This window comes from Equus asinus, chromosome 17 (genome assembly GCF_041296235.1).
Source record: "Equus asinus isolate D_3611 breed Donkey chromosome 17, EquAss-T2T_v2, whole genome shotgun sequence".
Classification (NCBI taxonomy): domain Eukaryota; kingdom Metazoa; phylum Chordata; class Mammalia; order Perissodactyla; family Equidae; genus Equus; species Equus asinus.
This window is the reverse complement of record NC_091806.1, coordinates 32,842,063-32,867,437: the sequence shown is the minus strand read 5'-3', so window position 1 is coordinate 32,867,437 and position 25,375 is coordinate 32,842,063. Positions and strand designations below refer to the sequence as shown.

Genomic DNA, 25,375 nt, shown 5'->3' with positions numbered 1-25,375 from the left:
TTACAACCTTGTGAGATTTCAGTTGTACATTATTGTTAGTCATGTTGTGGGTACACCACTTCCCCCTTTGTGCCCTCCCCCCACCCCCCCTTTTCCCTGGTAACCACCGATCAGATCTCCTTGTCAATATATTAACTTCCACCTATGAGTGGAGTCATATAGAGTTCGTCTTTCTCTGACTGGCTTATTTCGCTTAACATAATACCCTCGAGGTCCATCCACGTTGCTGCGAATGGGCCCATTTTATCTTTTTTTTATGGCTGCGTAGTATACCATTGTGTATATATACCATATCTTCTTTATCCAATCATCAGTTTCTGGGCATGTAGGTTGGTTCCACGTCTTGGCTATTGTAAATAATGCTGCGATGAACATAGGGGTGCAAGGGATTCTTGGGATTTCTGATTTCAGGTTCTTAGGATAGATACCCAGTAATGGGATGGCTGGGTCATAGGGTATTTCTATTTTTAACTTTTTGGGAAATCTCCATACTGTTTTCCATAGTGGCTGTACCAGTTTGCATTCCCACCAACAGTGTATGAGGGTTCCTTTTTCTCCACAACCTCTCCAACATTTGTCGCTCTTGGTTTTGGATGTTTTTGCCAATCTAACGGGTGTAAGGTGATATCTTAGTGTAGTTTTGATTTGCATTTCCCTGATGATTAGTGATGATGAGCATCTTTTCATGTGTCTATTGGCCATCCTTATATCTTCTTTGGAGAAATGTCTGTTCATGTCCTCTGCCCATTTTTTGATCGGGTTGTTTGTTTTTTTGTTGTTAAGCCCTGTGAGTTCTTTGTATATTATGGAGATTAACCCTTTGTCGGATAAGTGGCTTGTAAATATTTCTTCCCAATTAGTGAGCTGTTTTTTTGTTTCAATCCTGTTTTCCCTTGCCTTGAAGAAGCTCTTTAGTCTGATGAAGTCCCATTTGTTTATTCTTTCTATTGTTTCCCTCAACTGAGGAGTTATAGTGTCCGAAAAGATTCTTTTGAAACTGATGTCAAAGTGTGTACTGCCTATATTCTCTTCCAGAAGACTTATTGTTTCAGGCCTAATCTTTAGGTCTTTGATGCATTTTGAGTTTATTTTGGTGTGTGGTGAAAAAGAATGGTCAATTTTCAATCTTTTGCATGTGGCTGTCCAGTTTTCCCAGCACCATTTGTTGAAGAGACTTTCTTTTCTCCATTGGAGGCCCTCTGATCCTTTGTTGAAGATTAGCTGTCCATAGATGTGTGGTTTTATCTCTGGGCTTTCAATTCTGTTCCATTGATCTGTGGACCTGTTTCAATACAAAAACTTTTTAAAAAAATATTTTGCTTTAATGTTCATAACTGTGTATCATTTGAAAACATTCTGGAACATTCTATGTTGCAAATAAGTTTTGAATAGAATTATTTTATAGGTCTCCCAATATAATAAAATCAAAATTTTGGTCAATAAATAGGTATTTCAAAAATTATATAATATCGATTATTTTTAATACCATCTTTCACTCTCAGAAGGATCACAGTTGGAACAATAAATTATATGGTCACCCTACCTGCATGATCTGACTCCTTTTCCTCTTTGCCCCTGTCTCACTGGTTCACTCTGCTCAGGACACACTGGCTTCCTTTCTGTTCCGCTGATGCTCCGGAGTTCCTCTCCCTGCTGTTCTTTCTGCCTGGACCATGTTACCCCTGATATCTATATGCTTTCCTCATCTCCTACCGGCCCTTGGTGAGTCCTTCTCCAATCAATATATTTATAATTGCCATCTCTCCCCTGTTTCCTATCTCCCACTCCCTGATTAGTTCTACGTATTAATTATTTTTTTATATATTAATTTGCTTATTGCCTGGTTCTCACCACTGCAATGTAAAGTCCAGGGTAAACAGTCTTTGTTCATTTGTTTTTTTTTGTTTTTTTGACTTCTACGGCCCCAGCCCTGGTACATGACAGGCACTTGATAAATATTTGTTCATTAAATAAATGAGCTGCTGACCAACTACCCTTTAGAGTCACACAATATTTCTTTTGGTGTGTTAAATTTAATCCTGTTATAATCTTCCCCAGACACTGGCCTGTCTAGTTAAAGGGGCTTTGCTCTGACTCATTTTGCTTAGTTCTTATCTGGGTATGATGACTTCTCTATTTGAGTGCTACCAGGGCAGGGAGGGGACCACCATTATTTGTTCATGTGCCAGCGACTCTGCTTAGAATTTGCCCTTTCTCTGTGGGACGGCTGGTGTTTCCCTGCTTTATGAAAGGAGATCTCAGAGATATGCTCACTATCAGTCTCCTTTAGAAGCTAAAAACATCCTCTAACTCTGGGTGCCGACATTCTAAGAACAGAAATTCATTCTTTGCTCTTCTCTGTCACTATGTCTTAGGTGCAGCTCGTGTATACTACCAATATCCAGGAGCCCAATGTCTACAGGTATTGTTTTTTTTTTATTAAATACTTAAAGTTATTAGATAATTGTTATCAATCTGTGTTTGGACAATAATTTGCTTTGCAAGTGTTTATTATTAGAACTCCTACTACTCTCCTCCTCTTTCCATAGTCTTTGAACACAGGTGGAATTCTGCCAGGCTGACTTGGCAGTTTCTCCAGTTGCCTGGCTTCTGGATGGGTGTCCAGGCTGGTGGGCTCGCTATTTCCTTCACCACCTGAAAAAGTGGAAATAATCCAAGTCACCACAGATGTTTTGGCTCAGCTATACCAGATATTGTGCTCTGATTCACAGAAGAGAAAAGACCTAAAGAAATTTCAGCAAGTTGCCAACAAAATCAGAGCTAAAATCAGGGCTGAGCTAAGACAGTGGATCTCCACAGCAGGCTCATGAATATATACTTCTTCTTTCTGTATTTCCTCAAAATTTATTTAGCGGGTGGAGGGATTTCCTTTTAATAAAAGTTACATATTGACACAGATCCGTGTCCTAATCATTTCTACTGACCAAAGCAGAATTGACAATCTCAAAAAAATAAAAAGGCCACTTTTCTTGTTCTCTCTTTAGTTACAGCTTGCAATTTTGAAAATCAGAATTCTGGGCAACAAAGGGCTTAAAATGTATATAATAAAGGCTCATGCTTGGTAAAGGGTGCAACACTACACTGATCTGGTTTCAGAATTGCAACCAATGGAGCACGCATACACCACCAAAATAGGAGAAGGACCTATGCTATCAGGAAGTCTGTTTTATAACTTTCCACTTCAGGGCACTTTCTACTTTGCTGGGGGTAAGGTCAGTTTATTAATATATATTGCCAGTTTATTTCAGTTCCAGGAAGTTACCTGGTGGGCATGCCCCCTGGACCTCTCTGTCTCTCCCCCTCATAAATAAATCAAAACAACAACAAAGCAGTGCTTGGTACACAATAGGCTTTCAGTAAATATTTGGTTTTTTAAATCTAGGAAACCGAGACTTTTAATAGAAATACTAATGAGCACATGAACATATAACAAGAAAATCATCCCAACCAACAGCCATTTTCTTGTTTATCTGGCATTGTGAGCAATTGATGGCATGCCAATACTAACTTATTGACACTCCCTCCCCTGTAGTATGAGTCTTTGGCCTATTTCCCACCAAATTCGTTTCTTCCTCTTCTCTTGCTCTGCTGTGTATTCCTGGGGAGCTGACCACTCTGTCCACTGGATTTTCCAGGCTTCAGGGTCAGTTGCTTTTTGCTGGCATCAACAAGTAGGAGGCACTGTGCAGAGACTGGAGGATGAAAGGCAGGGCAATTTAGGGCATTTGCTTGCTCAATCTCTGTCTCTCCACAGTGTCTCTCAGCAGTTATATCTCCTTTGTGGCTTCAGCTGGAGCAAAACAGGTCTGCTGTGGTTCTGGCTTATGCCTGTTGACCTGGGCCCCTGGGCTCTGGGAACTTTGCCTCATTTCTTCCTCCCTTTGACCTAATAGCTTCCTGCTGTGGTTAATCTCTGGGTTCCCTCAATGTCTTCTGTTTGCTTCTGAGCTCTCCCATCACCTGTGTAATCAAATTTCTGATTAAATTCCTTCTGTTTACTCCCAGTGTTTGTATTTTCCTGAGTGGACATTGACCAACACACTTCTCATTACTGAATGATACTTGCTGTGTAGGTCTGTGTGGGAGAGTGATATGAAATACAGGTGACCTGGTAAATATGTAGTAGACTGATACAACTCCTAAGGCTGGTATAATTCAGAGCTCACAAGGCTGGCATGTGCAGATAGAGCATGAGACTCAGAAACTAGATTCCTGCATTCTTTTTCCATCATTTTCTCTGGCTTGCTTAAATAAATGGGACATTGCTTTCAACCTTGAAAGTGTATTCAATACCAGTTGTGAATATAGCAATGTAATGATATTTCTAAAGTAGGTATATATCAGTAGCAATATGAACAATAATTTTGAAAGTATCTTTTACATGAACAAAAACAGTTTTGGTAAGAATAGGGAAAAACAATTCATAAAAATATTACAGGGGATTGAATGGGGAAAAAAAACTCAGCACAATGAAGTCCTCCACTTGAGAAGTCTGGATTCTTTTAAATGCATCTCTTGTGATTTGTGTTGTTAAAATCTCTGAGTAATGAAGTAAGTTGTGGCTGAGGGTATAGCAAAACACCTTTACCGTCTTCAAGAGTTCAGGGAAAAAATCACAGGAGCTCTGACTTGAGGTTCCTCTCTTCAGGAACATTTCCTGTAGTGATGTAATCATCAACTCTTCAAGGTCTCTCCTTTCTTGTTTAGAATATCATATTGTCAACTCAATTACTATTAGGGTATCATGACGATGATCTATTTCTCTTTATACACTGCACTAGGAGTTTAGTTAGAAACCAGTGAGAATTCTTTGAATAAACACAAGTATGCCCCAACTGTGAGATGGACAAGATTATACAGACCCATACAGGAAACATTTATTCTATGCTGGGGCACAGGGCAGAAGAATGTGCTCACAGTCCAGCTGCCTTTCGTACTTCTATGACACACACCTGTGGCAGAAATTACTAAGGGATTATGACTGAAAAGAGTTGTGAGGGAGAGCTCCTTTGCACTTTCTTGAAAACCTCCAAAGACTGACTCAATCACTTGCATACCTCACCATTTTTGTTCCCAGATTAAAAAGAAAAAAAATCTTAAGGTCTGGCAGGAGGCCGTGTTGTACCTAAAAGACAAAGTCTTTAAGAAGCGAAGACATCCACTTTCCTCCTACATTTTCCTTGTTGTTAAATACTCAGACATAAGTAAGTCACTAGTGGGACATGTTGACCCAAAAGACCGTTTGTTTTTTCTTAGGAAACGAAGATATCCATTTTCCTTCTACATTTTTCCTGGTTGATAAATGCTTAAAAATAAGTAAAGTAGTAAGTTTATGTTTTCGGTTTTGAAAATATATTTAGTGAAAGACTTGGAATAGTTGGTCTGTTTATGACATTGTGTGTGTGTGTGAGAGAGAGAGAGAGGGAGAAAGGGAGAGAATCAGTGTCAATGTCAGTTTGGTGGGTTGTCAGCTAACTTCTCTTGGTCATTGTTGATTATAAACTTACTCTAGAGTCAGTTACCTGTGTGTGATCCAGCGGTTCCACTTCTCAAAATTTACTCTATGGAAATAATCAAATATGAGTGCAAGTACTTATTTAGCAGTATTTATTATAAAAGCAAAAATCAGAAATAATGTAGGTGTCTAACAGTAAATGATTGGTTTAATAAATTATGCTATATTATACATTTGAAAATTATGTAGCCATTAAACATCATTTGGAAGGTAGTTTAGCATAGTGATAAAGAATAACTCTGTTATTTACCAGCTATATTATGTAGAGCACCATTTTTAACTTCTCTAAGCCCCACTGTTTTCATCTGGGGGTGACAATATATGGCTCTTAAGGTTATGAGGATTTAAAGAGGACACCACTAAAACCCTTTACAGAGGGTCTAGCATAGTGTAGACACTCAATAGATGCTATCTATTGTGGTTGCAAAGGATGGATAGGGATATGAAAAAGTGTTCACTTTAAAACATGAAAAAAAATCCTAATTTTCTAAAATTGTATACAATCATAGAAGAGTGTAATGATATAAGCCAACATGTCCAGAGTAATCAATTGCCTCTCAAAAGGGGGATTATGTGTGGTTTAAATTTTTCTTTATATTTTTCTGCAGTTTAAAAATTTTCTACACTTACATTAATTTTATATTTAAAAATATTTTTTAATAAAAACTATAACACTGTGACTATATTAATGTACTTTACTGAAGGTTGTTCATAGAGTTATTATACCTGAATATGTACATGTGTATACATGAGAACTGAACTACTGATGGATGCCTCATTTGCCCCCCCATCACCTTGTCTGTTGGCCGTGCACATGAGCTCTTTTTCTAGTACAGATGACCTTTGTTTTAAAAATATAACTTATATGCAATTATTTTATAAACTCATGTGTATAAAAAAGTACATGTGTATAAAAAAAAATGTGTACAAAGAAGTACCCTCTGTTCAATATTGCTGTGAACCTAAAACTGCTCTAAAAAATAGTGTCAAAATAAAAGTCAAAGAATTCAGACCATGTAGACTCTCATTCCTCCCACCACCTATTTACTAGCCCTCTAGGTAACTGCTGTCAGGTGTGTCTCCTTACAGACCTTTGTGTATGCATATTCGCACTAATGTATATGTGCATATGTGTTTACATAAAATGAAGGGTATTTTTCATATTGTTGTGGGCTTTGCTTTTTGAAGTTAACAATGTATCTTATAAGTCATCCTTAGTTCGTATAAATCTATGCCTACATTCATTTTAGCAGCTTCATACTATTCTATAGCATGGAGGAACCGTAATTTATTTGACTCTATCTCCATTTATTTTATTTAAAATTTGCTCATAAAAACTGTACTATTTTTATGTTTTAAGGAACGTCTTTGTACATATATCTTAGTAGATATTTCCAATTTTTCTGTAGAATGGAGTCTTGAAAGTGAAATTGCTGAATCCAAGGATATGTATATTTGAAATATTACTAGATCCTGCTTTGCAAAGGATTTTATAAATTTACATAGCTACTTGTAAATATATATGTATATATATAATCCTGACTTTTGCCAATACTGCTTATTATCAATCTTTCAAAATTTTGACTAATGGGTAAAAAATTGATATCTCGTTTAATATTCATATTAAAGATTGAGAATAAGCATGTTTTTATGTAGTAATAAACATTCAAATTTCTTTTTCTGAAAACTGCTTTTTTAAAAAAACTCCTTAGCTCAGGTTTCTGTTGGGTTGTCTTTTTATTATTGATTTATAGATGTCCTAATATTTGAATATTATTTATGTTCTTTTATTTATGTTTAAATTGTTTTTGAAATTATCTCTATTGACATTTTTTCTTTTTTGACTTCACTTTAGAGTTGTATGCCTTTCTTAGGAAGGTCTTCATCACCCCAAATTATAAAAAATGTCTTCCATTTCCTTCTAGAATTTTTATGTTTAAAAATATTTGTATCTTTAATTCACTTAAAACTTATTTGTTTGTATTGTGTTACAGATCTAAATTTATTGCGTTCCAAATAGACTGCCACACATTTTGAGTTGAATAGTCTGTTTCTGATTATTTGAAATGCCACATTTACTGTATGCAAAGTTCTCATAGGTACAGGAGTGTTTCTGGGTTCTCTGTTCTACTCCTTTGATATATTTGTCTGTTTCTTTAACAACATCACTCAAATTTACTTATTGTCATTTTATAGGAGAGCATATCTATTGAGAGAAGTCTTACCTCTTCATCTTTTTTTCTTCAAAATTTTCTTTCGTGTTCTAGAGCTTGAATTTTACCATTAGCTTATTAATTAACTTGAATAATTCTATTAGGATTTTTATATGAATTCCATTGAATTTATAGTTTAATTGGGTGAAACTAACATTGTATTATGTGTCTTCATTTATGTGGGTCTTCTTTTACTTCTGCCAGTGGCTTTTCTTCATAGAAGTCTTGCACTTTTCTGGCTAGATTTATTCTCTAATATTTTAAAATTGTTTTGTTGGTATTGTGAACACGTTCTTTTTTTCCAATTGGATTTTCAGATTGGTTACTGCTGGTTTATAAGAAAGACACCAATTATTTCATTTTATTCTTGTGTCTGGTAACCATCCTGGTATTTTCTCTTCATTCTAATAGTTCAATCATTTATCTTATATTTTCTAGGTAAATGATCATACCGTCTATTTAAAAGGAAGTAGGAGGGAAAGTGCTTTAGTTTTTTCTTTGAAATGTATAAATCTTATTGTTACTTTTAAATGAATTTGATAATGCATTCTGGAATAGTATTGAAGACCAGCAATGATAGTAGAATCCTTGTCCTCTTCTCAATTAGAAATGTGTTTATTATTTGACTCTTAAATATGAGGCTTGTTATAAATTTTTTATAGACATATTTTATCAGGTTATGGAATTTTTGTTCTTTTCCTCAATCTTCAACAAGAGGAACATGGTTGAATTTATTTTCAACTGCTTTTCAGCATCTATCAATATGTTTATAAAATCTTTCACTTATTTGTTAGTATAATGAATTATATAAATCCTTTTCATAAAGTTGAACCATCCTTGGATGACTGGTGTAGACACTGCCTAGCCATGATGATTTTTAAACACGTTTCTACTATTTTAATTTAAGCTTCTCTCTCTTTCGCCCTCTGTCTCTGTCTCTCACAGACACACGCACACACACACACACAAACACACACAAACAGTTCTCTCCTTGTCTGGTTTTAGTATCAAGTTTCTGCAATATTCCTAGAACTTATTGGGTGATTTTCCATATTTTTCTATGTACTTGAAAATTTATATAATGCTTCTAAAAAACTATCAGGTTTTTTTTGTTTTCTGTTTCATTAATTTATGCTTTTATGCCTTCTGTTTAATTATTTTAGTCTTTGTTTATTTTTGGACTCTTAAGTTGGATATTTTGTTTAGTTGTTTCTGAGCTTTCTTATTTTTCAATATTGCACTTAAGTCTGTTTATTTTCCTTTCAGTAACATTTTGCTTTCAACTCGAAGAAGCATATGTGTATGTGTGTGCATGATCTCATTACTATTTCTAAGTAGTTTTAAAATTCTGTTTATTTTTTTCTTCATCCCAAGAATTAATTAGAAGTATTTTATTTTTCCTTAAGTGGATAGTTTTTTTTTAACAGTTAATTTGTACTTTCAGTCACTGCAATCTAAGAATATGTTCTGTATGGTTGACTTAGAATTTATTGAGCTTTATTTTATGTCCTTATACATGGTTAATTTTGCTAATGATTGTGCAAGTATTTGAAGAATCTGAATTTTATTTCTTGGGTCCAAAATTTTATTGATCAATAATTTATTCACAATTATATGGATATGAAACCAGCATCGTATAGATTATCTAAACTCTATCAGGGCGCTGCAGACTTTTCCTGTAAAGGGCAGATAGTAAATATTTTAGGCTTTGTGAACCATGAGGTGTTTGTCACAACTATCCAACTCTGTAGGAAAACAGGTGTACACAGTGTGTAAATGCATGGGCATGGCCAAATTTGGCCCATGGGCCTTAGTTTGTTGAGGCCTCTTCTATATTCTTATTTATTTTTTGTCTTTTGCCTGACAATTACTGAGAGAAGATATAATACTTTATAATTTAATAAAAGAATGCTATTAAAATAATACACATTGAACCATGGCCTTAAAGCTGTTTTCAGAGGCTGCTTTGCATCTGGTTGTTGGGAGAGAATGGCTGCCCACCTACATGTCCACCACTTTCCTTCATGCACTTGAGAACAATAGTCAGTTTTTGAGACGACCAGTTGGAGACTTGGAGACAAAAGGCAGGGAAACCTTATTCAGAGTTTTCGTCTAGTACCTATTTTTTAAAATACGTACTTGCTGTCTCTAGTTTTACTCACATTTAAGGGGTTAATAGCTAAAGCTGCATTTTCTGGTATTTTATGTATGGCTTAACATTTATTTGAGTTTTGATGTGTTAGAATGATTTTTTTTGATTTCTCTCCATAGTGAGGTCCAAGAGCCAAAGGAATCACCACCACCTCCTAAAACCTCAGCAGCCGCTCAGTTGGATGAGCTCATGGCCCACCTGTGTGAGATGCAGGCTAAGGTGAGCACAGTCCCTGTGGTGAAGCTTCCAGCATTTATCTCTGTGGAACTCAGCTCTGCCTTCCCCCTTTAGGAATTCTTCTAAGTTGTCATTCATTTTCCCGGACTAAATTTATTCAACAGATGAACTCAAATTTGTGCTATGTATTATCTGGACGCAAAAGATAGTATGATACAGCCTCTGATCTGAAGGAGCTTGGAGTGTGCTTGGTAAAATGAAGCATAAGTCTCTGTAACATTTACAGAATAAAAGACAGGTGGTTTTTCAAAAAATATGTGGAGCAAACATTAAGAATGTAGAGAGGTCAAGGAGATTTTGTCAGAGGTGGGGATGGGATGTGGGATGGTAACTCTGGAGAATGGAAAGCGTTTGGATGCAAAGAGATGAGAGAGGAGGTCCTTTTAGTTGAAGTGAGCCCTGAGAGCATCAGCATCTAAGGCTGGATGAAGTGTGGCAGGACTGTTAAAGAGACCTGCCTGAGCAGGATGGAGGAGACCTGTGGGCAAGCTGGGACAGAGCATGAGAGATCAAAGTGTGGCATTGAAAGTAGGACAGATGAGGATTCCTAAGCCCCATGTTGCAATATAACCTGCCTCCTTGTTCTAGCCTCCAGAGCATGAGTGTTGAGCTCGCATGGCCTGGCAGGGAAGGAAAATCAGAGAAGTTGGCTTAAAAATGTATTAAGGGAAATATAATCTAGAATTCTTAAGGTAGGGAGTCCAACCATTTTAAATTGTTTGGGGGATTTGATATGTACGTGTGAGTGACGATGAAGTAATTTCAAGGCAGTATATAAAAATGTGTATGGGGACTGACCTGGTGGCACAGCGGTTAAGTGTGTATGCTCTGCTTCAGTGGTCCGGGGTTTGCCGGTTTGGATCCGGGGTGCCGACGTGGCACCGCTTGGCAAGCCATGCTGTGGCAGGCGTCCCACGTATAAAGTAGAGGAAGATGGGCGTGGATGTTAACTCAGGGCCAGTCTTCCTCAGCAAAAAGAGGATAATTGGCAGCAGATGTTAGCTCAGGGCTAATCTTCCTAAAAAAAAAGCAAAAAAATGTGTATGATTGGGGGAGACAGGAACCTTATCTTTGTGGGTCACCTTTGGACTCCCAGCACAGTTCCTGACACATTGTGAGTAATACATACTTATTAGAGGGACAAATGAATAAATGTCAGAAACAAATTTTCTTTCATGTTTACAGTAAAGCTGAGTGCATTCCTCATGGTGCTGTATATCAGAAACGACTAGGAAAAAAATCTACATTAGGAGTTTTAATTGTGTTGTGTTTTCTAATTGATTTAACATGCTTTGGTTTATTTACATTTAAAAGATATTCTGTTTATTTTTTGAATAGGCCATGCATTCACATTGTGCAAAAACCAAAAGTACAAAAGTTTACAGTGAGCTGTTTCTCTATCAGCTCTCTTCCCGGCCATCGGTGCTGCCCCCTGGAGGTTGTCAGTATTTCTTACATAGCCATTTAGAAGTATTCTGAAATATACAAGCAAATAGTTACAGATGTAAATACAGACATAGATTTATATATATATAAAATTGTGTTATTACTTACTTAATATTGGTTGTCCTTTTAGGCCTTTGAGACATTAACCTTCTGAACACTAATGTCTTCCACATTAGGTAACATTATATAATAGAAAAGGAAGGAAATCTGTCAGATGATAAAAGTTTCTTGAAGGGAAATGAGCATTTCTGATTAGTGAGATAATGTGAGGTTATTCCTGGCAGTAAAAATAGGATATAGAGGCCTGAAGGCAGACAGTAACAGATCACATTCGGGAGACTGCAGGGAGCCTGGCTGGCCTTGAACAATGGAGGCTTTTGACTGAGTAATGAAAGAGGAGATTGGAAAGGCAAAGTGAAGACAGAGGGTGGGAGACTTTGAACGCCTGTCTGATGAGTACAGATTTGATGCTGGAGGTTGTGGACAGCCATTGTTGTTTTCTGATCAGGAAGTATTAGGGAGATGGTAGCAGTGGCCCAGTTGGAAGGGAGTTGAGAGAGATGGAAGCAGGACACGAAGTGATGAAGGACAAGCTGGGTATCTTTTTTGTAATTTGAGGCTCTGTCTTTGAATGGTTTATAATAACTCTTTTAGAGTTTTGCTTTAACAAATCCAATCCACCAGCAAGTCTTACCTGACAACTTCTCACCACCTTCTCCCCTAACACTGGTCCAAGTCATCACTTCTGGTTTGAATTGTTGTAATAGTCTCCCTCCTGACTAGTACCGCTAATTCTACTCTTGCTTATCTGCACTTAATTCCTCACTCAGCTACCACAGGGATCTTGTAAATCAGATTCTTTCACTTTCATGCTTGAAATCCTCCAATGGCTCCATCACCCTTGGAATAAAACCCGAGTTTATTGTGAAGGCCTGATGCCATCTTTGCCTCTCTCTCCATCTCTTCTCATACATGCTCAATCTCACTCCCCCTGCTCTAGCTCCACTGACCCATTTTACTTTTCTTCTAATATATCAAACTGTTTCCTTGCACCGGGCCTTCTTTCCTTCTGGAATGCTTTTCCTACAAACATCAATATTTCTGGGTCCCTAAGCACATCACGCAAATATCTGCACAAGTATGACCTCCTTAGAGGGCCTTCTCTGATATTTCCCACATCTAAGTCAATTCTTTCTCACCATCCCACCCTCTGTCACTTCCACCTCCGTATATAACTTATATCTTATCTATACCTGACATTACATCATATATTTACTTGTTAAATTGTTTATTATCTATCACCCAGAGAAAGTAAACTCCACGAGGGCGGCACTCAGTAGGCCTTGTGCACTGCTCTCTACCAAAAGTCTGGAGTAGTTATTGGCACAAACTAATTGCTCAATAAACATTGCAGAATAAATGAATGAAAAGAAGATATGATTAATTGTTGACCGATGGTTGTCATAAGAACAAGAAAAGGTATCGTCTTCAGACACTCCATTTCCTATGGTCAGAAAAGATTTATAAATGGAGGAAGATTAATCAGATTTTATTTGGCCTGAGGAACTTAGAATGAAAGGAGGATGAAAACATTTTTAGTGGTGTTACAATGTTGGATTCTACCATGTCTTGAACAAAGGTTAGGGAAAGACTAAAGGATCAGTCAGTAGAGATGAACTTACAGGATCATGCAGAAGATGCCAACGAGGGTAAATGTACATGAAACTGATTCTCTTCATGGTTCTTCCCTTGGTACCAGGCTGCAGTGAAACCAGATGTCAGCAAGAAACACTTGCCAGACAAACGGGACGACAAGGCCTCCCTAGACTCCATGCTGGGGGGTTTGGAGCAGGATTTGCAGGACCTTGGAATTGCCACAGTGCCCAAGGGCCACTGTGCTTCCTGTCAGAAACCGATTGCTGGAAAGGTGGGATAGGCCACAATGTTCGTCCTACAGCCGTCTGTCTGTGTATATGTCTGTCTCCGTCTCACCAAAGATTGCTTTATCTCCTTACATTCTAAGACGTTTTAGTAACTGATCCCTTACAGTGCTCCAGGCGCTGAGCTAAGTGCTTTATAAGAATTCCCTCATTTAATAGTCACATTAGCCCTTTAAGGAAGACTCTATTACCGTTCCCGTTGTAAAGATGAAGAAACTGAGGGCTCAGGGATGTTAACTGACATGTCCAAGGTCTAGTAAGAGGTAGAGGTAAGATTTGAACCCAGGAGAGTCTGATTCTCAAATTTGAGTTCTTAAGCATTTTTCTGTACTGCCTTTACTGAAAGGAACTTCTCACTGCTTCCTCTGTTCTGACAGTCTCAGTCTAAATTAATTGATTACAATTCAGCTGCACTCAGCTCCAAATCACAGCTACAGACTCCTGCTCCACATCACCCTTCACCAGAAACCATAATGAAGGGCTTTGATTCATGCATGGGGCATGAAATGACGTGTTCAGACCTGAGGAATGAAAACTGTCATTTGGCCTTTTCCTCTTCCAGGGATCCCTTCCATGCCAAGGCCATAGTATGTCTTGTTGGTCACTACTGTGCTCTGTTTTGTTTCTCCTACCCTCTGGGGCAGTGTAGTGGTAACAAACATTTACAGGCCTCTATCAGCATGATCACTCAGGAAACTGGGCGCTCTTTTACTATCCATAAAGCATAGACAACAGTCGCATAGGTAGAACCTCAGCCTAGGCCTCAGCGTTGTATGACTCCAGGGGTGTCGTTGACAAGGAATGCTTGTGAAGAGTGCCTTTCAGAGTTGTGTAAGCTCAAGGCCCTAGAGCACTCAACTGGGTTCCCATGCTAGGTCTTATTTTGTCCTCCAGGTGATCTACGCTCTAGGGCAAGCATGGCATCCAGAGCACTTCGTCTGCACTCACTGCAAAGAAGAGATTGGCTCTAGCCTCTTCTTTGAGCGGAATGGCTTGGCCTACTGCTGCAAGGACTACCACCATCTTTTTTCTCCACGCTGTGCCTACTGTGCTGCTCCCATCCAGGATGTGAGTAAATCCCCCTTACCCCTGCTTTCATGTAGTATTTAATCACTCATTTAGAACCTAGAACCGGGATAGTGTTTACAACTCTGCTGCCTTCTAACATCTCTCTGTGTGTTCCTTTTCCAGAAAGTGCTGACAGCAATGGACCAAACCTGGCACCCAGAGCACTTCTTTTGCTTTCATTGTGGAGAGGTGTTTGGTGCAGAAGGTACACCCGGAACAGTTACAAGAATACCAGCAGAGCTTTTCCTTGACCTGCCATGGTGGCCTTGAGTCCTGCCCCTACCATCCAAGTGCCCATTTCAGTACTAGATGCCATCCCTCCCTACCTTTTCCCAACATTTATAAATTTTTTCTAAATTAGTTTTTTAAATCAAAGAAATATGAATACATAGTTTAAAAATCAAATATTACTTCAAGGATAATATCGAAAAAGATTAGCTTTTCCTTTCTCTACCCTCAAATCTAGTTCTCCTTTCCAATTTTTTTTAACTTTTTTCTGTTATTTACTTGTGTGTTTTAAATAATATATTACTATAGATTTTTTTTCTAGTTTTAACCATTATGTTAATCTATCAGGGAAGATGAGAATTTAGAAATGTTGTTACTACCCCATCTTACCCCCAACATATTTTCTCTCCCCCATTCTCTCAATATATAATTAGGTTATAATTACAGGTCAGATTCAGTGTGTACATGTTGACAACTATGGAAATACTGCTTATAATTGAGCCATGTAGCAAACTGTGATTACCGTAGAGCAGAGATTTTAAAGTTAGATTGCCGACTTCAAATCTGGACTGTGGTATTTATTAGTCATATGATGTTGCTCAAGTCATTTAACCTCTCTGTACCTCACTTTTCTCATCAGTAAAATGGACCTAATAATAATGCTTACCTCATAGGGTCATTTTGAGGATTTTAAGATTACAATACCATTATAGTGTTTAGGATGGTGCCCAGCACATGGAGACATAGTAATAATTAATATTATTTTCTTGGTATCATTTTTATATAAATTAATTTTTTCCTAAAGTTAATATTTGGATTTCTTTTTCATTAGATTAATGTTTGTTGTTCTTATCTATAATTTATCTGACAGAGCTGTGAAATCCTTCTCAAAATGATCTACTATATCTGGTAACATGTCATTTCCATTTGTTTTTTCTTGGAGACTTCCATCCTCCTTGCTCCAGTCTGAAATGGTTCCTCCTCAGGCTTGCTGACAAGTGGTATTCTGGACCGTTATCTTGGGAATTCCTTTTACTACTTTCTTCTCTGGATCCTTTGTTTCTTGGATCTCATGTCTCTTAATAAATGTTACTGTCTATATTTTGGTGGAGCACATCCTCAAGTGTAGCTCCCAAGAGTAGGATAGGAGGTAAAATTTTTGAGACCTTGAATCTCTGAAAATATTTTTATTCTGTTGTCTACTTTAAGTTTCCTGGGCATAGAGTTCGAGGTGGAAGCTATTTTCCCTCATAATTTTGAAGACATTGCTTCATTGTCTTCCAGCTTCCATAGTTGAGAATTTTTTGTTATTTTGTTCTTATTCGTGATCCTTTCAATGTGACCTGTTTTTCCCTCTTTGCAAGTTTTTTTTCTTCTGTTTTCTGAATTGTCTTGATTTTTTTCTACTACTTATGTTTCTTTTGAACAGATATGACTCATACATGGAATCAGAAAACTTCTTTATTTTGTCTTTTCCTGTCCTTTTAGAATTCACTCAGTGGGGAATGTTTGCTCCTCTCTCCTAAATAAAAATTTGGACAGTCCTGTGTCTTTTCTGATTACTCTTAATAAATAATTCTAAACAGAAAGTCAGTTTAAGACACAAAACACAAAACTAAGTCCTTAGGTAATTCAGTCTGTGTAATAGCTAAAGCTTCCAACTTATTTAGAGTCAGCTGCTCTCTCCCCTGATAGGTCCTTTAAGCTGCAGGAGACCAGGGCAGGGGTTTATGGCCTTTTATCTGTCCTTTCCTGCCTTTGGCATCCACCACCCTCACTCCTATTGCTAATCCTGATATCTGATCCCTCCAGAATTGAAACAGGTATGGAAGGAGATGAGACTGGAGGGCACAAAAGTTCTAACTTGTCTCTTGTCTCTGCTGTTATAAATTTGCTTTATACTCTCTGGGCCTGGCAGATGTTTAACTCTGACTTTTTTTTCTTCTTGGATGCTTTTATGGGTTCAATATAGGTCCAGTTGTAAACTCTTGATTGCTTTTCACATGCCTTGGCTGGTTGTTTCCCCGTGGCACATTTCTTTGAGGATCCATTTCACACAGGTTCTTTTTTGCAGGGTTTACATTGTTCCTCCTGGTGATCTCTTAGAAATGATTATAATTATTCTGGATCATCTCTTTTACTCACATTTTCATATACGGACCATGGGAAACTTGCACCTTCCTTGCACTCAGTGGGACTGAAGTTGATTTTCAGGTACATCTGTATAAAGGATGCCATCTCCTGTGGACTTTTTCCAAGGATGAGTCAAATACCATCAACCATATCTCACTAATGGCAGGGGACACATATCTAGCTCTCTGAGTAGTCCCATTGAAATTCCTCTCTTGGCCTGAGGTTAGCAGGAATCATACCTCATCCCTTTTGGAGGTGGTGTTCGAACACCCATAGCACAGTTTTCTCCAAAGAAATCCCTCTCTCAATTTCCCTTCCTCTTTATCTGTTTGTATCCTCAGCGTGAGTGAAGAGTTCAAGAGTTGTGAAAACAGTTCATGGCTACTTTGAAGGATGTCTTGCAGCTCAATTTGGAATTTGATATCTATTCCATCTTGATTCCTTACATCTTGTTATATTTGTCTTTGCCCAATGCTGCTGGTCTTTGGTTGTCCATTTCCTATTTGAGAATGAGACACTAAAATGCTAATTTGAAGCTCTGTGGATATAGGCAGAACTTGTTGACTGGTGGACTCAACTGTATGGTACTCAGATAGGATACTCTGGCCATTTTGCTGGAGGGCCCCTGAATATTAATATTTTAGTTATCTTGAATCAATTCTACTGAAGAGATGTTCTCTCCAACAGCATTATGAGAATTAAAAAAAGAGATTGGAAGATGGGGTTTTCACCATTTATCACATCAACTGTTATTTAATGCCCATTTTTCAGTAGAAAGCTTGACTTCTTTCCTTATGGTGCCCTGTACCCTGATCACTGAGATTCTCTGACTTGGCATTTCCAGAATTAATCACTGTATCTTATGGTAGGGTGGGGGATCTGATCTCCTAACAGCTCTTCAGACTTGCAACCAACCAATCCTATTTCCAGCCTCGATGACTATTTTGCGCGTGCAGTTCCTGAACCCCTCTGATGTTATGAGCTCCAGATGGCTTGAATTTTATTGGCACCTCCCCTCTGTAGAGATGTAGGTTTTAGTTTCCTTGTTTTTGCCAAGCTGGTTGTCACTCATGCTTACTTTAAATTTTGGAAAATTTTATTGGTATCTCATTTGTAGCATCTCTTTTTCTTTTCTCTTTTTCCTTATGGATTTTTCTGTTTTAAATAATTCTTTATCTGTCATGTTAGTAATGTTTCAAGAGTGAGTGAAGAAAATTCCACATGTTGAGTCCCTCACCAACATGGAAACTCTCCTAAATATCAGGCATTTTATTATGTATATTTCTAACTCTTGTTTATTTAATCCCCACCACAACCTTTAGAGAGTTATTTTATTCCATATCTTACCTAGTTGCAGATGAAAACACTGAACCTCAGAGGTAAAGTGATTTTCTTACAGTCATACAACTAGAAAGTCAAAGAGATTTGAAATTTAAACTTGGGTCTTATTTCTGCAGGTTCCCTGTTTTTTCTACATCAAAACTGTCCTTTGATGGAGACTCGATTCTTCTTCTGCTACTGGATCTTTTCGCTTTCTTAGCACCAGTCTGATACATTTTATTTGAAGATAGAACTAGATCGAGCAGCACTGATAGAATCCACTAATACAGCGCTTTGTAGTAATTTACTTATTCACTGAAGCTTGTTCAGTGCTTTTCACAACTCATTAGGTCTTTCATTTCTAGATTGCACTTTAGTTAAGCCACATTTTTCATTGTGATTTGATCGAAAGCATATTAAAGTGTGTCATGGTTAAGTTTATATTGTATCGGTAGCCTCAGAAGCCTGAGAGTGACTTGAGTAGAACAGTCAGCAAGCGAACGGTGCCTGTGGGTGATTATGATGTAGAAGTTGTGTGAGAGCAGAACGACAGAATATAGACATATTTCAAACAGAAATTTAATTATATACAAAAGAAAAATTATCCTATCTGTAAGATGACCAGAAAGCACCATGAAGATACCTCGTTTTCACTGTTCTTGACTTAGGCCCCTTCTAAACAGACAAGGCTGATTGGGTCATTTATGACTTTACATAGATAGAAGCCACACATAAGACATATTTTTTGAGACAACTGACAAAAAAGGCCATTTATTAATCAGAAGCTCCTCTTTAGCTGTAATTTTGCTTTTATCCTTCACTTTCTGTAAATGGGTCTCCTACTATATGGTTAGTCCATTAATTAGGTGGCATCCTGCCTTACCCTATGTCACATAGCTACACACAAAGTTTCTATAATGACAGCTTAGCCCCTGAGCCTCCTGGGAAATTAAATTCACCTGCATTTTTGTTTCAGTTCAGAAAATTATTCTTTGAGGCTCAAGTTTCTAAGCACATCAGGCCTTAGCATCCTCCCATAGGGACCAGGTCCTCGGTGCCTACGTCTTTCTTTTTAATTGTTCATTATCCAGGCCATGCAGGTGCTCCCTAATTCCCCCTGTGGTTAAGAGCCTCACAAGAGTGTAAATGCTCTCCCTCTCCCTGTGACACTTTTAATTGTTAGTATCTCTCATCCATCCTCCAGAGGTAATTGGCCCCAGAGAGCCTCTAGGAAAGTAAGTGCTGAAACTTTCTCAATTTATTGGATTACTGAATGCAAGGGTATCACAGCAAGTTTGGCTGATTGCTTTTAATTTCTCTCCCAGGACTCACCTGAGTTGAAACAGAGGCTGTTACTTCCCTGCTGTCTCATTCTTGAGATCAGCTACCCTGCAAATGCCTAGATGAGGGTCATTCCTGGGTCAGTTGGCATGTCTTATAATTTTCTCAAGTAACACTTAACTTATAGGCAAGCTCAGTTTTATTTCATTTATTTTATGAAGCATCAGCATCACTTGGGGACTCCTCAGAAATGCAAATTCTTTGGCCCCATCCCAGACCTACTGAATCAGAAACTCTGAGGATAGGACCCAGAAATTTGCATATTGACAAGCTCTCCAGGTGATGGATCCATGCTAAAGTTAGAGAAAGACTGTGCTGCCCAACAGCAAGAAAGATGGTTGTGGGTGTTGGTTTATTTTTCTTAAATCGTAGGCCTTCCTACATTCAGTTACATTTGATCAGACTCTAGACATTCTTTGACAAGGTGAAGAAAGTGAGCTCTACTGTGTCTCAGGGGTATAGAAGAACAATATAAGACAGTTTATAAATTATTAGTTTAAATTCTTAGATCAATAGGCCTCAGAAGTCTGTTAAATTGTCTCCTTTTCAAGAACAGCATAGTTGAACAAGGCAAAGCATATCAAAAAGTGACCAGCGATAGCAGAGGAACTATGGCTGCATAATTTAGGTCCCAATGCCTGGCTGCTCCTATTACCTTTTTAAAATCTGGCTGCTACAATCAAAGAGTATTTCTAGAAATAACGTTCTTCCCGGGCTGCTTTCCAATCTACTGTGCATGCTTTGCTTCCATGCTATTTTAGTGGCACACAGGTAGAGCTCTCATTCCAAAATTGTTGGCTTATGATATTTGGACTCGCTGATACTGAGTTCAGTTCCCACAAAGAGGTCAAGGGCAGGATGCATTTAAGTTAGGGGTGTGACATCCAAGTTAGGCTTTGAAGGTAGGCTTAGATTTGAATCTCAGCTCCTCCACTGACTAGTTGGTTACATGTAATTTCTCTTAGATTTCCTTTTGGGAGGGTTGCTGTAAAGAATCTAATTTAAATTTAGTACTGTAGGTAAAACTCTCAGTTGGAACCAGTACAAAGCAGGTGATAACAGAAATGGGATTGCTAATAATCATCTTAGGTAGGCTCTCCAAGTAAATGTCAAGGAGCGTTCTTTACAGAAAAGTTCACTTGTTTATACGTGTTCTAGTTAATCCTGGAGTGAGACTCTAAACAGCAACGTATTCTGGAGCTGATGGTCTCAGTTTTGCTATTGTAATATTGTTTCCATGTCTGTTCATTCAATAAATATTTGTTGAGCAAATCCTATGTATGTTTCAGGTACTATTCTAGGTACTGAGGCTGCAGTGACAAAAAACGAAGTTCCCCCCTCATGGTACATATGTTCTAGTGAGGAAGACAGGCAATAATCAAACCAGCCAACTAAATAACTAACTGACTTTATATGTTAGGTGAGAGAGAGAGAGAGAGAGAGTGATAGGGTGCTATTTGAAATAGAATGGTTGGGGCAGTTGCTCTCTTAAGCAGACCCCTGGGTTAAGTGAAGGACCAAACCATCTGGGTAGCATGAGGAAGTGATTTTCAAAGCAGAGGGAATATGTCACTGAATAAGTGCTTGAAGATGAATTAGTTTATTGTGTTTTTCTTCTTTTAATGTAAAGACAATAAAAAGACATTGCAGAAATTTTCATTTATAACCCATCACCCTGTTTAACTAATGCAACATAAAAAAATTTCTCTACCAATGTTTTCTACGTTTATTAATATTTATGCATGTGTAAGTTATAGTATACCTAAAATTCCTTTTATTTCACCTAAACATTTCTCCATGTTGTCTCATAATTTTATGATAATAATTTTAATAATATACATTATTCAATTAGGATTTTATGCAGATTATAAAAGATTATGTGCCTGAAGATGTTCATTGAATTATTTATAGTTACAAATATTGGAAACAACTGAAATGCGTTCAGAATAGTATATTTAGATTACTTCTGGAGTTTTAGTAGTGCTACAATGAATGTCTGTAAACATCACTTTTTCTTATTTGAATTATTTGTGTGGATTACTTCCTGGGATTCAGATATCTATATCTTTTTTTAAAATTCTTGAATACACATTATCAAATGACTTTCCAATAGAATAATAGCATTCAACTTTATCACCAGGAATATATAAATATATAAATCACTCTGTATTTTCCAGCATTGGCTATATTTATTTAACGCTGTTTTTACTATTTAGCTACAATTAGAAATTAAACTACTAATTAGCAAAAATTAGAACTCCATAGATTTCTTTTGAGTTTCATGGCTTACTCATAATGTTGAACATATTATCACTAAAAGTATTTCTTCTTTCAGTGTTTTAGAGATTGTTTGTTGTTTCCTTAGTTTATAAAACAATGATTGAAACCATATATACATTTCAGAACCCTTTGTATTTGCTATACTTTTCCTGAGGTGTAATTAGCAATTATTTTCCTTAGTTTTCCCTTTATCTTGGCTTTGCTTATGTTGTTTTTTGGTCATCCGTAAGTCATTCATATATATTTTTAATGTGGCTAAATTTATTAATCTTTAACTTGCTTTTGAAATTTGAGCCATTTTAATGACAGTTTTCTTATTCCCTGCTTAAAGAGGAATCCATCCATTTTTAATTCAAGTATTTGTATGATTTGAATTATTATGTATAGATCTTGCATCCATTTGGAAATTATTATTTAACAGTGTTTTATTTCTAAGTATTAGGCACTTTTGTCCAGGTGCTGTTTCAGATAGTAGAGATATAATGTGACAAGACAAACAACATCTAGTTTCTTTCAAAGCTAATGTTCCAGTGAGGGAAGACAGACCACAAAGATGATTTCAGATAATGGTAAATGCTATAAAGACAGTTAAAAAGATGAAGTGATAGATTCGGGCTGAACAGATGCCTCTCTGATAAGATGATATTTGAGCTGATTTTTTTTTTTTTTTTTTTCAGATTTTTTTTTTTTTTAAAGATTTTATTTTTTCCTTTTTCTCCCCAAAGCCCCCCGGTACATAGTTGTGTATTCTTCGTTGTGGGTTCCTCTAGTTGTGTCATGTGGGACGCTGCCTCAGCGTGGTCTGACCAGCAGTGCCATGTCCACGCCCAGGATTCGAACCGACGAAACACTGGGCCGCCTGCAGCGGAGCGCGTGAACTTAACCACTCGGCCACGGGGCCAGCCCCTTGAGCTGATTTCTGAATCACAAGATGAGACTAGCCCTATCGAGACCTGGGGCAGAAGTCTGCAGGCCAAGAGAATGCTTAGTACAGATGCATCAAGGGGGAATAGATCTTAACACTTATTAAATGCTCACTATGAACCAGGCACAATGCTAAAACACTTTACATGCATTATCTCATATATTCCTTAAAACAACTCTTAGGGGTAGGTATCTATTTTGAATATGAGGACCCTGAGGTTGGAAGAGTTTAAATTATTGGCCTCATCTCAGCCTTCACTTTGGCTTAAAGTCTCATACTGCAACAGTGAATCCTTGCTTTTGTCTCTCCAGGCTTTCATGAGAAGGACAAGAAGCCATATTGCCGAAAGGATTTCTTAGCCATGTTCTCACCCAAGTGTGGTGGCTGCAACCGCCCAGTGTTGGAAAACTATCTTTCAGCCATGGACACTGTCTGGCATCCTGAGTGCTTTGTTTGTGGGGTCTGTATACTTACTTATTTATCTTTTGGGTATTGGAGAAGTCAGGGGTTCTCCTCTCGGAGAGGCAGAGCTGCAACTGGTCAGAGGGTTCACAGCTCAGGATGAAGGATTGATGTGGGCTTCCTAAAGGAGACATAAAGCACAGCATCCATTGTGGGCATTTGCTTCTCCGTTTTGCAAGTGGGTGATATTCTGGTCTCCATTTGTCAAGGACCCGAGTGAGTTCCTGCAACTGGCAGGTAACTTGCAGGAACTGCAAGGCTGAAAGCTTTACTTTGCTGATGATTTACTTCTTCACATCTGCATTCCTTTCCTTTCTCTTCTTTCTGTCCCTCCAGGACTGCTTCAGTAGCTTTTCTACTGGGTCCTTTTTTGAGCTGGATGGACGTCCCTTCTGTGAGCTCCATTACCATCACCGCCGAGGAACCCTCTGCCATGGATGTGGGCAGCCCATCACTGGCCGCTGCATCAGTGCCATGGGCCACAAGTTCCATCCTGAGCACTTCGTGTGTGCTTTCTGCCTGACGCAGTTGTCGAAGGGCATCTTCAGGGAACAGAACGACAAGACCTATTGTCTACCCTGCTTCAATAAGCTCTTCCCATTGTAATCTTAGCTGAACCCACAGCCTCTTCAGATCCCCTCTAAAATGTAAACCAAGAGACGAAAGAGTACACTTGTTGTTACTGACCTTCTGCTCAATAGGCTTGTAGAGAAAGTAAAGGTGATGAACAAAGAAGGGAACTTCTAGATGTTACATGACTAAGCTTGTATACTTAAGTTTTAGATTTCTAGTCTTTTTTTATTTTTAATTAGGTACTTGAATTTAGATCTGGGTCCTGTTGTCTAGTGCCTCTGCAGATGTATTTTCCACATGCACACATTGATTCCATCCCTGGTTGTCTCAGACTTCTCCATTTTTATGCCTATGATGGCCCTGCTCATATCTTGTCTCCTTTGGCCCTCATCACTGTCCCTTTTCAAGCTTTCCACGTTTCCCTGTGACTCATTTTCCCATAATCACTTCTGCAGACTTTATTTTGCTGTTAGGAATCGTGATCCTACTCTTAAGTTCTTTGCATCTCCCTTCCGTATATTTCTCTTTTTCAAGAGGAAGTAGATTTTAACTGAACAACTTTAAATTCTGACATCATTGACAAATAAAATGGCTTTCGGTTTTAATGACTCATTGTCATGTTTGGAGACAAACTTTCTGCTTCCCATGTTCTCTGCTAGGCAGTATGTGTAATTAAATTTGTATCATATGTCTTGTTACTTTCATACAATGAGTGCTTTTTTTAATCAAAAGAAATTAAAAAGAGGGACTCCTATTCCCCAGTAACTTCCTGCTTAATTTGGGCCCATAACATTCCTTTTGTTTTATTTTTTGCACTTAGATGATTGAATCATCTTGAAAGATGGCAAAGATTCTTAAAATTGTTTTCTCACTTTGTTTACATAAGGAGAAAAACTGAATCTCCGTGAGGCGTTTGCAAGTTCATTTTTGCATATGTTTGTGTATCTCCAAACTCATCAAATTATATACATTAAATATGTCTAGTTTTCTTGTATATCAATTATGTCTCAATAAAGCTGTTTTAAAAAATGAAACATGCATCTACCTAAACTTCACAATTGTCTCATGGCTGTTCTTAGAACATCTCTGAAGAAAGATGCTATAAAAGATCATTTGATCATTTTCCAGTTTGGATTAGGAAATCCAAGCCCCAAAGAAAAATCTCCACTTATTTGTTCCTCTGCAGGATATTATAAGTAAATTTGTAGAAAAGCTTCTCGGGTTATTAAAGAATATGACTTTCTCATCTCCTATCTCAAGTAAGCTTCAGAAGGAGTCATGCTTCCTCAAAAGAGGTAGTGTTCAGATTGGTGCTATATCTTACTTACCATGGTCTTAAAAATAATTGTATGATTATTTGTTATAAAAAAAAAAAAAAACAGTTTAGGGGCAGACCCAGTGGCGTAGTGGTTAAGTTTGCATGCTCCACTTTGGCGACCCGGAGTTAGTGGGTTTGGATCCCGGGTGTGGACTTATGTACTGCTTATCAGGCCATGCTGTGGCAGCATCCCACACACAAAC

General features: G+C 37.8%; 1 protein-coding gene across 3 annotated transcripts in view; it reads left to right on the top strand.

Annotated features, from left to right (window-relative positions):
* Window positions 1-24,912, top strand: part of LPXN (leupaxin) — a 37,794-nt gene extending 12,882 nt beyond the window's left edge. For all 3 annotated transcript variants that reach the window (XM_014827204.3, XM_044750494.2, XM_014827205.3), the window contains exons 3-9: window positions 2,376-2,422; window positions 10,021-10,120; window positions 13,344-13,511; window positions 14,419-14,592; window positions 14,716-14,797; window positions 23,131-23,279; window positions 23,618-24,912. In XM_014827204.3, the coding sequence (XP_014682690.1) occupies window positions 2,376-2,422; window positions 10,021-10,120; window positions 13,344-13,511; window positions 14,419-14,592; window positions 14,716-14,797; window positions 23,131-23,279; window positions 23,618-23,887 (990 nt within the window). In that variant the 3' untranslated portion in view covers window positions 23,888-24,912. The remainder of the gene's footprint in view (window positions 1-2,375; window positions 2,423-10,020; window positions 10,121-13,343; window positions 13,512-14,418; window positions 14,593-14,715; window positions 14,798-23,130; window positions 23,280-23,617) is intronic.
* The last annotated feature ends 463 nt before the right edge of the window (window positions 24,913-25,375 follow it).